Consider the following 12,791-nt stretch of genomic DNA (forward strand, 5'->3'; position numbering starts at 1 on the left):
GTCCGTGCTCGCAATCGCGGGCACGGACATGTGCATGAGGCCTAATAGCAGTACAGCAATGTATAAAATGTGTATACATCAGTACAAAACAGTATAAAACAAGATAACACAAAAAGAAAATAAGAAAATAAAATGTTGGTGAGGAGGTACCAAGACAGCCAAAAGAGTACTGAATGTCTGATATACAAGAGTACATAACAATATGAAGTTATATAAAAGAGGGTCAGAAAATCCCAAAAATGTTCATAAACTAATAGAGTGTTTTCGGAGGAGTAAACAGACATGGGGCACATTATATTTTCTCAACCCTTTCATGACCAACGGTCATTGATGCCCGTGTCCAGGTCAAATTTTCCATTTTTGATATGCACTTCTTTTAATGATAATATCTTTAGAACTGCTTTGAATATCACAACTATTTTTACTTTGTTTTTTTTACAAGACTTATGAGGCTTTCATTTTCTAGATTACTTTAAGTAATTCAGTGTTTTAAATCTTTATTATGAGCAGACAATCACTAAAAATTTTAAAAAACACTTTTTTGTAATTTTTTATATCTATCATCCTAAATATATATATATATATATATATATATATATATATATATATATATATATATATATATATATATATATATATATAAAATCCAAAAAAATGAATGAAGAGGCAGCACTCCAAGGAAATTGGTGAAAAAAAGTGGTGTGTTTATTCACCCCAGGCAGGCAACGTTTCAGCCTGGCTTGACAAAGATCCCATAGAGACGGATCGAAACGTTGCCTGCCTGGGGTGAATAAACACACCACTTTTTTTCACCAATTTCCTTGGAGTGCTGCCTCTTCATTCATTTTTTTGGATTTCATTAACGAGGGTTCCTAGCCTCAACCTAGGAGGCCTGCACCCACTGCTGTTGCTGTGCTGCTTTACTCTTTTTCTCATTATATATATATATATATATATATATATATATATATATATATATATATATATATATATATATATATATATATATATATATATATATATATATACATACACACACACACACACACACACACACACATATACACACACGCACGCACACTGTAGAGCTCTGTAACAATTAGTCCTCTTCTCTCCCCGTCACCCTGGATCGCTGTGTGGGGAGACGGAAGAGGACTATAAGGCTATATACACACGACCATGAAAAAACAAATCAACGGTCAGTTTTTCATGGCTGTTTTGCATCAATGGGTCCCAAAATTTGAATTAATTCCCGGCCGTCTGACCGTTTTTAACCGGCATTTGCCATCCGTTTTTCATGGATGTTAAAAAAATGGATGAATTTTATTTGTTAGGTTTTTTTTGTCCCAACCCCTTGAAAACACCATAGTGTCCATGTAGATAGTGACGAAATACCACTGTGGATAGTGCCACATTGCCCACATAGATAATGCCAGTGCCCACATAGATAGTGCCCAATGTAAATAGTGCCACAGTGCCCACATAGTGCCACAGTTCTCCATGTAAATAATGCCGACAGTGGCAAACACATTCCCCATGTTGACAGCACCACAGTGTCCCCTGTAGGTAGTGCCAATATAATGCCACAGTACCGATGTAGGTAGTGCCACACCCCCTGTATATAGCACCCACCTGTAGATAGCACCACACCCGCTGTAAATAGCACCCCCCTGTAGCTAGCACCACACCCTCTGTAAATAGCACCACCCCCCCTGTAGAAAGCAACATCCCCGCTGCAGATAGTGCCACCCCCCACCGCTCCGTAAAAGGCACGCCTTTCCTGTAAATAGCACCACTGTAGCTCCTTGTAGGAGCGGAATCTCTCTGGCCGAGCATTCCGCCTCTAAAGGAAGCACCTGATGTCTCTGTCCATATAAGGACAGTGATGTCAGGGGTTAACTCTAAAAGCGGAATCCCCTGCCAGAACGTGGATTCCGCTCCAGGAGTAGCCCCTGACGTCACTGTCCATATATGGATAATGACACCAGGGGCTTCTCCAGTAGCGGAATCCCCGACACAAAGCGATCTGACACCGGGAATTCCACTCCTAGAAAGAGCCGCTGACGTCATTGTCCAAATGGACGTCATGGGCTCTCTCTAGAAGCGGAATCCCCGACCAGTGTGATCTGACACCGAGGATTCCGCTCCTAGAGTCAGTTCAGGTGGCGCTATCTACAGTGGGGATTTAGAGTGCTGGCCGGGGATTCCGATGCTGGAGGGAGCTTAGGTGGCGCTATCTACAGAGGGTTTTGCACCGCCTACAGGGGGTTGTGGGTGGCACTATCTATAGTAGGAGAAGTGTTCCGGGTCTCTCCTAGCCCCGGCCGACATAAGAGTGCAGTGCTGCTCACACTGAAGCAGCACTGCACTGATTAAACCAGTTCCAGGCTGTCAACGTCTATACACGTGCTAACTAGACGGGGCATCGGCAGTTAGAACGTATATAGCCGTATGGCAGTCGTGAACTGGTACAAAGTCATACCTTGTGTTACAGAATGAACACGGTGATAAAATGGGACGAAAACCTAAAAAGGTCTACTACGCTTTGGAAATGTATGTGACATTGCCATAGCAATGTACAGTGCTGATTTGCATTAACCCCTTCCTGCACATCAAGGTGAGCAGTAACTTCGCGCACCTTGACGTGCAGTTACGTCTGTACTTTGACACCGCAGTGGAGGTTTACTGTGCAGGGTGCCTGCCCTGCATCCCCTGTTGCAGATCAGCAGCCCATCACTGCTGATTTTGGCAGTTAGCCCCTTAGATGTGGCGTTCCATTGCGATCTCTGCATTTAAGGTGTTTAGCGCAGATCGGCAGCCCCCACGTGAAATCACGGGGGCTGGCGATGGTACCCATGGCAACCGGATGCCAGACAATGGCTGCCAGGCTGCCATGTACAAAAGCCTATGAGGACCAGCCGGAAGCTGGTCCTCATAGGCTTCCTGTCAGAGTGACGGTCACGTCACAATGACAGAACACATTATACTACGTAGGTAGTGTAATGTATTGTAGAAGCGATCAGAGCTGCAAGTCTAAATGTCCCCTAGTGGGACAAGTAAAAAAGCAAAAAAAAGATAATAAAAATGTTTTATAAAAGTTAAAAAAAAAAAATTATGTTACATAAACAAAAAATGCTTTTTTTCCTATAAGTCTTTTATTATAGGAAAAAAATTAAACACGTTAAAAAAGTACACATATTTGGTATCACCGCGTTTGTAACAACCCAAACTAAGAAACTATAATGTTATTTCTCCCGCACGATGAACACTGCAAAAAAAGTAAAAAATAATGGCAGAAATGCTGGGGTGTTTTTTCTCCTTTATTTCTTGTAAAAATGTCTATGTTTTTTTTTAGAAAAAAAGATTTTCATCTTTACAGACTAATTCAAATAGATTTATCAAAAAAACAGTGGGGTCAAAACGCTAACTATACCCCTAGATAAATTCATTGAGGGGTGCAGTTTCCAAAATGGGGTCACTTTTGTTTTGTTTTTTTACTGTTTTGGGACCACAAGACCTGACATGTTGCCTAAAATATATTTTTTAAAAAGGAGGCCCCAAAATCCACTAGGTGCTCCTTTGCTTCTGAGGCCTGTGGTTCAGTCTATTAGCACACTAGGGCCACATGTGGGATATTTCTATCTGGGCAATATATATCGAGTTGCATTTCTCATGTAAAACCTTCTGTGTTACAGAAAAACTTTATTACAAATTATTTTGTCAAAAAAAAATAATTTTGTAAATTTCACCTCTACTTTGCTTTAATTCCGGAGAAATGCCTATGGGGTTAAAACACTTTCTGAATGCTGTTTTGGATACTTTGAGGGGTGCAGTTTTCAAAATGGGGTGATTTATGGAGACTGTCTAATATATAAGGCCCTCAAAGCCACTTCAGAACTGAACTGGTCCCTGAAAAAATGGGCTTTTGAAATTTTCTTGAAAATATGAGAAACTGCTGCTAAAGTTCTACACCTTGTAACGTCCTGTAAAAATAAAAGAATGTTCAAAAAACTATGCAAACAAAGTAGACATATGGGAAATGTTAACTAGTAACTATTTTGTGTTGTATTACTGTCTGCCTTACAAACAGATACATTTAATTTTAGAAAAATGCTAATTTTTGCAAATTTTCTCACAATTGGTGTTTTTCACACAAATATTGAATTTATCACCCAAATTGTTTTACTATCAAAAAGTACAATATGTCACAAGAAAACAAGCTCAGAATCACTTGGATAGGTAAAAGCATTCCCAAGTTATTACTACATAAGGTATCACGTCAGATTTGAAAAAAATCGGCTTCATCCACAAGGCCAAAACAGGCTCAGTCCTGAAGGGGTTTACAAAGAATATTTTCATTTTACCATAATCCCCTACACTTTTGCAAAACACATTAACATACTCATATGTATTAGCGCACCAGCAAGAAGAATATACCATGCATTTTGATGTGTATTTCCAGCATTACAACAGAAAAAAGGAAATCTATTTATTTCCTTTTTATTAGGAAATCACTCCAAACAACAGCGGCGGAAAACATTTACCATGTGCTAAAGCAATAAAGGTTTAAACCACTGAGGAGAACTTCAAAACCATATGATCACTAACAGAAGACAGCGGCTCTCAGTCCACCATGCCCCTGAGCACACAAATGTTTAAACTAGGACTCTTCACACAAAGTAACAAAGCCTTTGAACACTGGCTACAATCTAAAACTGCCGAAAAGCCTCGAACGCTGCCAAGCCTTATCAAAGCACCTTAACTAATCTTTTCAACCTGTTCCGCTATAGCCTAAAGGGCTCTAAATCACTGCATTTAGTAACAGTATAAAAATAGACAATTCTGTGGTTCACGGTGTCCAACTGCATTAGCCAGTTCTAAAGCTATAGTTCATTAAAGAAAGGGACAAGCAGCAATTAAATACATACTACTTAATTATACAGAACACTACACATCTGATTGAAAGATAGAATAGACACGGAAAAATATACTTCCACGCCATGCACACTTTAAACATGTGTGACCATGATTCATTCTCAGAAATGTGTACTTTATAAAATGCCTAAAATGTTTATCACTACCTATAAGGGTTCATCACATACATCACATACACTACCAAAATTAGCCTAATTGTTACATTTCTAAGCAATGAATATTCTGTTTCAAGATACTCTATATGGACCATGCTGGAGAAAGGTCCTAAGGCTGGACAGAAACGTTGCATCCTTAGGTTGGTTGAATTAACCAAATCCTTTTTTTTATGCTATACTGGAGTGCTGCAGGATTTCCTTTACTAATATATATATGATTTTTTTTTTTTTTTTTTTTATTATTATTATTTTTTTTATTATTCTTTTTTTTGGGACACTGCCAGCCAGGCCCTCTTGTCCAATATCAATCAATGTTCTAGTTCATGCCAAAGGAGTTCAATGGGGTTGAGGTCAGGGCTCTGTGCGGGGCAGTCGAACTCTTCTGCACCAAACTCACATTACCACGTCTTTATGTATTTGATTTGTGCACTGAGGCACAGTCATGCTGCAACAGAAAAGGGCCTTCCCAAACTGTTCCCACAAAGCTGAAAACATACAATTGTCCAAAATGTCTTGGTAAGATTTCCCTTCACTGGTACCAAGGGGCCTAGGACCACCTCTGAAAAACAAACCCATAGCATTATCACTTCTCCACCAAACATTACGGTTGGCATAATGCAGTCAAGCAGATAACGTTCTCCTGCCATCTGCCAAACCTAGACTCGTCCATCAGACTGCCAGATAGAGAAGTGCGATTCATCACTACACAGAACACGTTTTCACCGCTCCATAATCCAGCGGTTACACCACTCCATCTGATGCTTGGCTTAGTGATAAAAAGCCTGCGTGCAGCTGCTCGGCCATTAAAACCCATATAATGAAGCTCCCATTGCACAGATTTTGTCCTGATGTTAATGCCATTGGAAGTTTGGGACACTGCAGAGCGTTGGCGACTTTTATGCACTATGCACCTCATCACTCAGCGACACTGCTCTGTAACGTTACGTCGTCTAACACTTCATGGCTGAGTTGCTGTGGATCCTAGACGCTTCCACTTTGCAATAATACCACTCACATTTGATCGTGGAATATCTAGGAGGGAAGAAATTTAATTAACTGACTTGTTGTAATGGTGGCATCCTATTAAAGTACCACGCTCTAATTCAGTGAGCTCTTTAGAACGACCCATTCGATCACAAATGTTTGTAAAGGTTGACTGCATGGCTAGGTGCTGGATTTTATACACCTGTTGCAATGGGACTGAATGAAACCTCTGAATTCCATAACAAGAGGTGTGTCCCAATACTTTTGTCCATATAGTGTATATATCAGGCTCCATTTGATTCCATTACAAACAGCATTTAACTATTAATTCTCCTGTGACTTTTACAAGACACATATCATATATATGAGTTTAAAGTAGAGCTGGGTGAAAGGTATTCTAACCATACTACCTGTATGATAGGAACATTAATTAGCTTTACTTAAATGATCTCATTTTAACATATCAGTGCGGTCATTTTTAATGTCCATCAGAACAAGCTAATTTATGGTTTCTGACAGCACACACGGCAAGCCTGTCTCCGTTACCTAATCTGTGCAGCTTAATTAGTAATACAGAATTAATTCTGACACCTTCAAAAATGGGAAACAGTAAGACCAATGGTAGGTCATATTAATGTATTCACATCTGGAATATTCAGCTTAGTATCTCACACTAATTAGATTTTTAAAGGAAATTGTTCTCTTGATTAGCATTCGTACCCTCCACAACCTTAGCTTGCTAATATTAGTCTGAGTGCCACCTCCATGTTCTCTGGCATGAGATGCAAAGTCTCAGTTTAAAAGTATTCAGACCAATGATAAAAACTTTCAGGAAGAAAACCACAATAGTGTATTTGCATGAGCCATTCAAGTATGGAGAACAGATGTTTTGCTGATGTGTGCTAAGCACAGAGAAATGGCATAATGACCCCAAAAAAATAAAAAAAAGTGATAACTAGGACATAGTCTCTGGTTTACACATGATTGTAGAAATAAAATCAGGGAAAGGAGGTTAAAGAAATTGACTAAAATCCACCATGGAAAGCTGTACATTAAATTGTGGTAGTTATTCTCGAAGATTTCTGCCAGTTAACTTTCATATAAATAGGTCCGGAGTAGTTTTGCAATGAAAAGAAAAAACACTTCACACTGTGAAATGCTTTGGGCTGGTTCACACCGGCGCTTGCCATTCCAGTGTTCTGCTCCATCAGAGTAGCAGAACAAGGGAATAACAGGAATTGTAGGTTCCGTTGCACCACGGATACCACAGGCGGCCGGAAGAACCCATTTACTTTAATGGTTACCGTCGGGTGTCCTTGGTTTTACCGGAAACAATAGTGCAGCATGCTGTGCTATGGTTTCCGGTATTTTCAGTAGGACCTGCGATGGAGCTCCCTAATGGCCCTTAGTGAAGGGCTAAGGAGGGCCTCTATGCCATATAATACCGGAAGCCCTGGGCTAGGCATAACAACGTATCTCTTTTGCTCTGGAGTCTCCCTTTTATATAAAAAGGCCACGTGAGCAATCCTGCCAAGTTTGTTATAATAAACACTTGCATCCCCTTGTCCATGGAGTACGTCCCTAAACAGTCTGACACTAATAGCAGTGCTGACTGTAGAGAACAGCAAAGCCCAGTCTTTGGAAAGAATTGTTATTTTCCAAAAAGTCTATTTTGCAATCGTGTGTTCATTTTAGAAAGCAGGGATAGAATTGTTAGCATTATGATAATAAATATAGCTTTCCCACAATACCTCCATCCAAAAAGTCAACTATAAGCTTTTTTTTTTCTCAATTTAAAAAAATGTGTATCTTGAAGCCTACATTTTACCTATATCTCAATGCAGTGAAAGCAAGACGTTCATTCACATTTAAATGTGAATTCCCTGTAACAATTCAACTCATTATGGGCGATGGACGGCTTTGCGCATTTCAATAGGCCAGCATTTCTAATCGCTTGTATATGCTATATTTTAATTCAAAGAATCCAACAGAGAAGAAAACCCTTCCTTCAATCAGGAGGAATTTTAATGTCAAGAGCTCTGAGAAATAATACAAATTTGAAATAAAAGGAAATGAAAGAAAGATTTGCTTTGAATAAGGTTCCTAAAAATATTTTATTTCACATCCCAGTAACTTAAAAACAAATCTCTTATTGATCTATACATTTTGGAAAAAGCTCATTAAAAGTTAAAAACACCAAGTTTTACTTGAAGGTCTCATTTTACTACCAATGCTTTTATTTCCACCTTTTTTTCAGGTTTGTTTAGATTGGTCACACTCAGTAAGTAAAGGTTAGAAAAAAGACTACAACATTCAATCTGTAGGTTTACTACAATAAAGCACAAGTCTCTACCAGATCTTTGGGATTTAAAAAGTAACAAACTGCAATGAAGAAAGGAAGATCTCGAACATTTTGGACTGGGGAATACATATGGGTAGTGGCTTAGAAAACGCATCACAGCCGTCTCATCTGTAGCCAGCCCCCCCATCAAAGAATAATAAAATAATTAGTATGAACCAAATATTTTGAATACAATGATCGTATTCCTAGATTCTAAAGACCAGCATTGATTCATTCCCAATATATATGCTAGAGATTGATATCCCTTGTGTTTAATATGTGTAAGCCACACAGTCCTTGGTTACAGGTAAGTGAAGAGTTAATGCGACACTCCAGTCAGATCGTGAAAAATCATGAAACTGTATTAGTCCATAGAGATTTGTATTCAACATTGAAATTGCAACTCGAAAAAGGAACAATTTAGCAATTGTGGAAATCGCAGGATCGACAGACATGTTAATGATATGTAAATGAAAAAAAAAATAGACCAAAATATTCCAAACATCTTAATTTATTCAGTATCGAGTAAGGTGGCCACACGCAGAAATATATGCACTCACGCCTTGGCATGCTATCAATGAGGCTATTAATGGTTGTCTGAGGAAGGTTATGCCACGCTGAATGCACTTGGGCACGCAAATCATCAAGATTGGCTGCTGGCAACTACTTTGCAATTGCCGACCAATGATGTCCCAGATGTGCTCGATGGGAGACAAGTCTAGAGACGCTGCAGGCCATGGTAGCACGTTTAGACCACGCAGGCTGCACACAGTAGCATGGAGCAACATGCGGCCTGGTGTTGTCATGTTGAAAACGGCTTCTGGGACACTTTTGGGAAATAGCCGTACCACTGGTTCCACAACCAAATCAATGTAATGCCGAGCTGTTCGTGTACCTGGAATGAAGACTAGAGGGGTCCGGCTACCGTACATTATGCCACCACACACCATAACCCCAGAAGTAGGAACGGTCTGACGTTCCCTTGGGAAGACTTCATGGCGTTGCCCACGTGGTCTCCAGACCAATCTCCAGATATCATTGCGTCCGAGACAAAAGCAGGATTCATCACTGAAGAGGATAAACCTCCATTCCAGCCTTCATTGCAGTCTTGCTGTGCACCTTAATAGCCTTTGATGGAACACTTGTAGATGGACATCTGGCTCGTAGCCCAACGTCGCACACATGACTTCTGATGGTTCATGTCGACGCTGGTTGCCGCCATAGGATTGGGATGCGACGTCCAATTTCACTTGCAGTACAGCATGAATAACTATGCGCCATTCTTTCAATCACACGATCCGTCCGTGCAGAGGTTCGCCTCCTCGCACCTCTTTCTGTCATTCCCATTTCATTGTTGTTCTCCCAACCTCCAGGACACTCAACGTTAAACAGTGCTGATATTTCAGCTTACACGCAAAGCGTTCTGTCGAAGTGAGAAACCAAGGTCTCTCAGTTCAAGGATTCTGCCCCTCTTTCGACGAGTGGCAACATCCACAAACATGAGGCATCGCACAATCCCCCGACACCACTTGATCCGATTTTTGAGGTTTCATGTAGCTAGAAACTTTGCTTTCAATCTAGCGTTTATGCCCCTCCCATATGCCACAGATTGGAGCCAGGTGCATGAAAATGTGATAATTTGCAGAGTTTAGTGACACCTGCTACTTCATTGATTTGCATAATCTTACAGTTTGCCCATTTTGGTGTTTCAATTTCAATGTTGAGGAGTGTATGTTACTGGAAATAGACCAACATGTTCACTCTGTTTGGAGGACTCTGTCTTTGAGGAGAACTAGACGGAGATGCATTAGAGCGGGCCCGGTCAAAGATCAGAATGATGAAGATCTTCCCTCCTTGTCTCTCCTGGGTCTAAATATAACCCATAGGGAAAGTATTTCATGGCAGCATTGGAATGTGCACGCTGGAATTACAAATCTTGGACCAGATCAGTATAAATTGGTTATCTTTTGAGCGGCTATGCTACAATTTGTATACCACTATTGTTGTCAATGGACAGATGGTGCTGTTCTGCAAAAACATGCAAACTTAAATTGTGGTGTGGATGAAGGTGACCGCGGTATTGAACCAACCACAACAGATAATAGTCAGATAGTTTGGATATATTACTATCATTTGATGGTCGGATTGTGCTGATCCATGCTGCGAAAAACTTGCATACTAAAACCATAGGTGTGAACGAAACCATAAAACACTGCGAAATACGCTTTCTCTGCCTTCCATTGAAGTCAATGGGAGGTCAGAGGCGGAAGCGTCTGAAGATAGGGAATGTCGCTTCTTTTTCCCGTGAGCCAGTTTTACTGCTCGCGGGAAAAAGACGCCGACGCCTCCCATTGAAATCAATGGGAGGCATTTTAGGGCCGTTTTTGCAGTCTTTGCCGAGTTCTGCGACGCGGTTTCCGCGTCAAAAAACTCAGCAAAATACTCCGTAAGAGTGCCTGGAATGTTTCTGGAATTGGTTTTTCTCTCACCTTTTTTTTTTACAAATGCTTGTTTAACTACTTAAAATCGGTTTATAACCAGTGAAATACTACATGGTAATTTAGTTAATATTCTAAGGAATTACATTATTAGCTATTCTCTAATATATTCTAATTAGCTGCTCATGAACATAGGGTTTGGCAGGTCTACAGGCTGCTGACAGACTGCAGTGAATCTGTGGAGGATTTAAATTCCCCACAGCTTACTTGCTTTATGTTTAGCTAAAAATATATTTTGAAATACCCAAATTATTTTGCAAAAAAGTGTCACACAACCGGATGACAAATACTATTTATTTGGTTGCCATGTGCTTTTCTCCTAACATAAACCTATTCATGTAATGTACTTACCAAGGTCAGTGTTTGGGCCTGCAAGAAGCTGTTTAAACTTTTCTAGGCGGAAAGCTTCTCTTTCGGATAACCCAGCAGTGTTCAAGGAGACCTGATCAGTTGACTTTCCCACGAGTGTTGCAGATGGCTGCTGAGGTACAGACTGCTGTCGCTGCAAGGAATGCTTCTCACCTGCAACACAAGTATGTAAATCCATGCTTAGTTACTCAAAGGCGGATAGGTTGAAAGACATTGGTTTACATAACATAGGGATTATGCCACCGCTGTAACGAGACAATTCAATGTACAATAAGCCTAAATCAGTCCTATGCTCAATGACAAGATGAGACCATAGAAGCCATCCAAATTATGAGAACACAATGTAGCAACAACGCTTCTAGAAAAAATGTTCACAATAGGAAACCTGTCTATTAACTATTCGCGTGAGGAGAGAGGCGTTGTACGTATTCTAAACCTTGAGTGCCAGCTGCATTGTCTAGGTCCCAATTCCTCTTGTGCGCATATCTAGCACCGGCTGGTTATCGTTACTTCCTGAAAGAGAAGAACAGGGCAGAGCTGAGGCATGGGTAGAAGGTGGTGAGTGTAAATGTTACTGTGACCGACGCCGTTATGGGGGAAATGAAGGGCAATATGGATGTCACTTATGAAGTCACTGTGGCTGCTTGGGTTTTGTGGGAACACTATGGCCCATTAAGGATGGTTCTCATTGGGTCACAGTGGCTGCATGTGTTAGAGACACAATGACGTAATACAGCTGGCCCTTCGAGTTAGTCAGGCAAGAAATTAGGTTGAAAAGAGGTTGGATATTACAACAGGACAATGATTCAAAACATAGATCAAAATAAACCTCAAACTAATTCAAGACACAATAGACAAAGGTTTTGAAATGACCTTTCTAGGCTTAAATATTCTTGAAAATTTGTGTGCAGATCGCAAACATACTGGGGCACATTTACTATTAAAATTGACAGGATTCTGGAGTACATGCCTTGCGCCACATTTATTAACTGTTTTAAACACTTTTTTGATAAGTTTAACAGAGGTGTGGCTTTTCGTGCTATGGGGCGTGGCCTTGGAAAGGTGTATTGCTTAAAAATGTGACATTGTGCACCAAAGATGCGCTAAACTTTTGACCGGCGGTGCGTAATTTAAATCTACAGCATGTCAATTTATGCTGCGTTTTCATTGCTTTTCCCCATTGAATTCAATGGGGATGAAAAACCAGTAACAGAAAGCCATGTGTTGTGACGCAGAGATTACCCCCACAAAAATCGCAAATCCGGGGGAAAAAAAAAACATACTTACCCCGAAAGCTCTCCTCCTTCCAGCAGTTCGGCCTCCTGGGATGATCTTTCATCCCACGTGATCTCTGCAGCCAATCACATTATGCAGCGTCACATGGCCTGCAACGTCATCGTAGGAGGCCGGACTACGCGCAGAGAAGAGAGAGGGGGTAAGTATGGACTTTTTTTTTCTCCCCAGCTCCGTTTTCCGCTGCAGAAATTCCATACAAATTTTTTTGGGGCA

General features: G+C 40.5%; 1 protein-coding gene across 4 annotated transcripts in view; it reads right to left on the reverse strand.

The window, feature by feature from the left end:
* TBC1D22A (TBC1 domain family member 22A) overlaps positions 1 to 12,791 on the reverse strand; it is a 544,224-nt gene that overhangs the window by 472,285 nt on the left and 59,148 nt on the right. For all 4 annotated transcript variants that reach the window (XM_075857221.1, XM_075857220.1, XM_075857223.1 and 1 more), the window contains one exon: positions 11,265 to 11,435. In XM_075857221.1, the coding sequence (XP_075713336.1) occupies positions 11,265 to 11,435 (171 nt within the window). The remainder of the gene's footprint in view (positions 1 to 11,264; positions 11,436 to 12,791) is intronic.

Source organism: Rhinoderma darwinii, chromosome 3 (assembly GCF_050947455.1).
Source record: "Rhinoderma darwinii isolate aRhiDar2 chromosome 3, aRhiDar2.hap1, whole genome shotgun sequence".
NCBI lineage: Eukaryota > Metazoa > Chordata > Amphibia > Anura > Rhinodermatidae > Rhinoderma > Rhinoderma darwinii.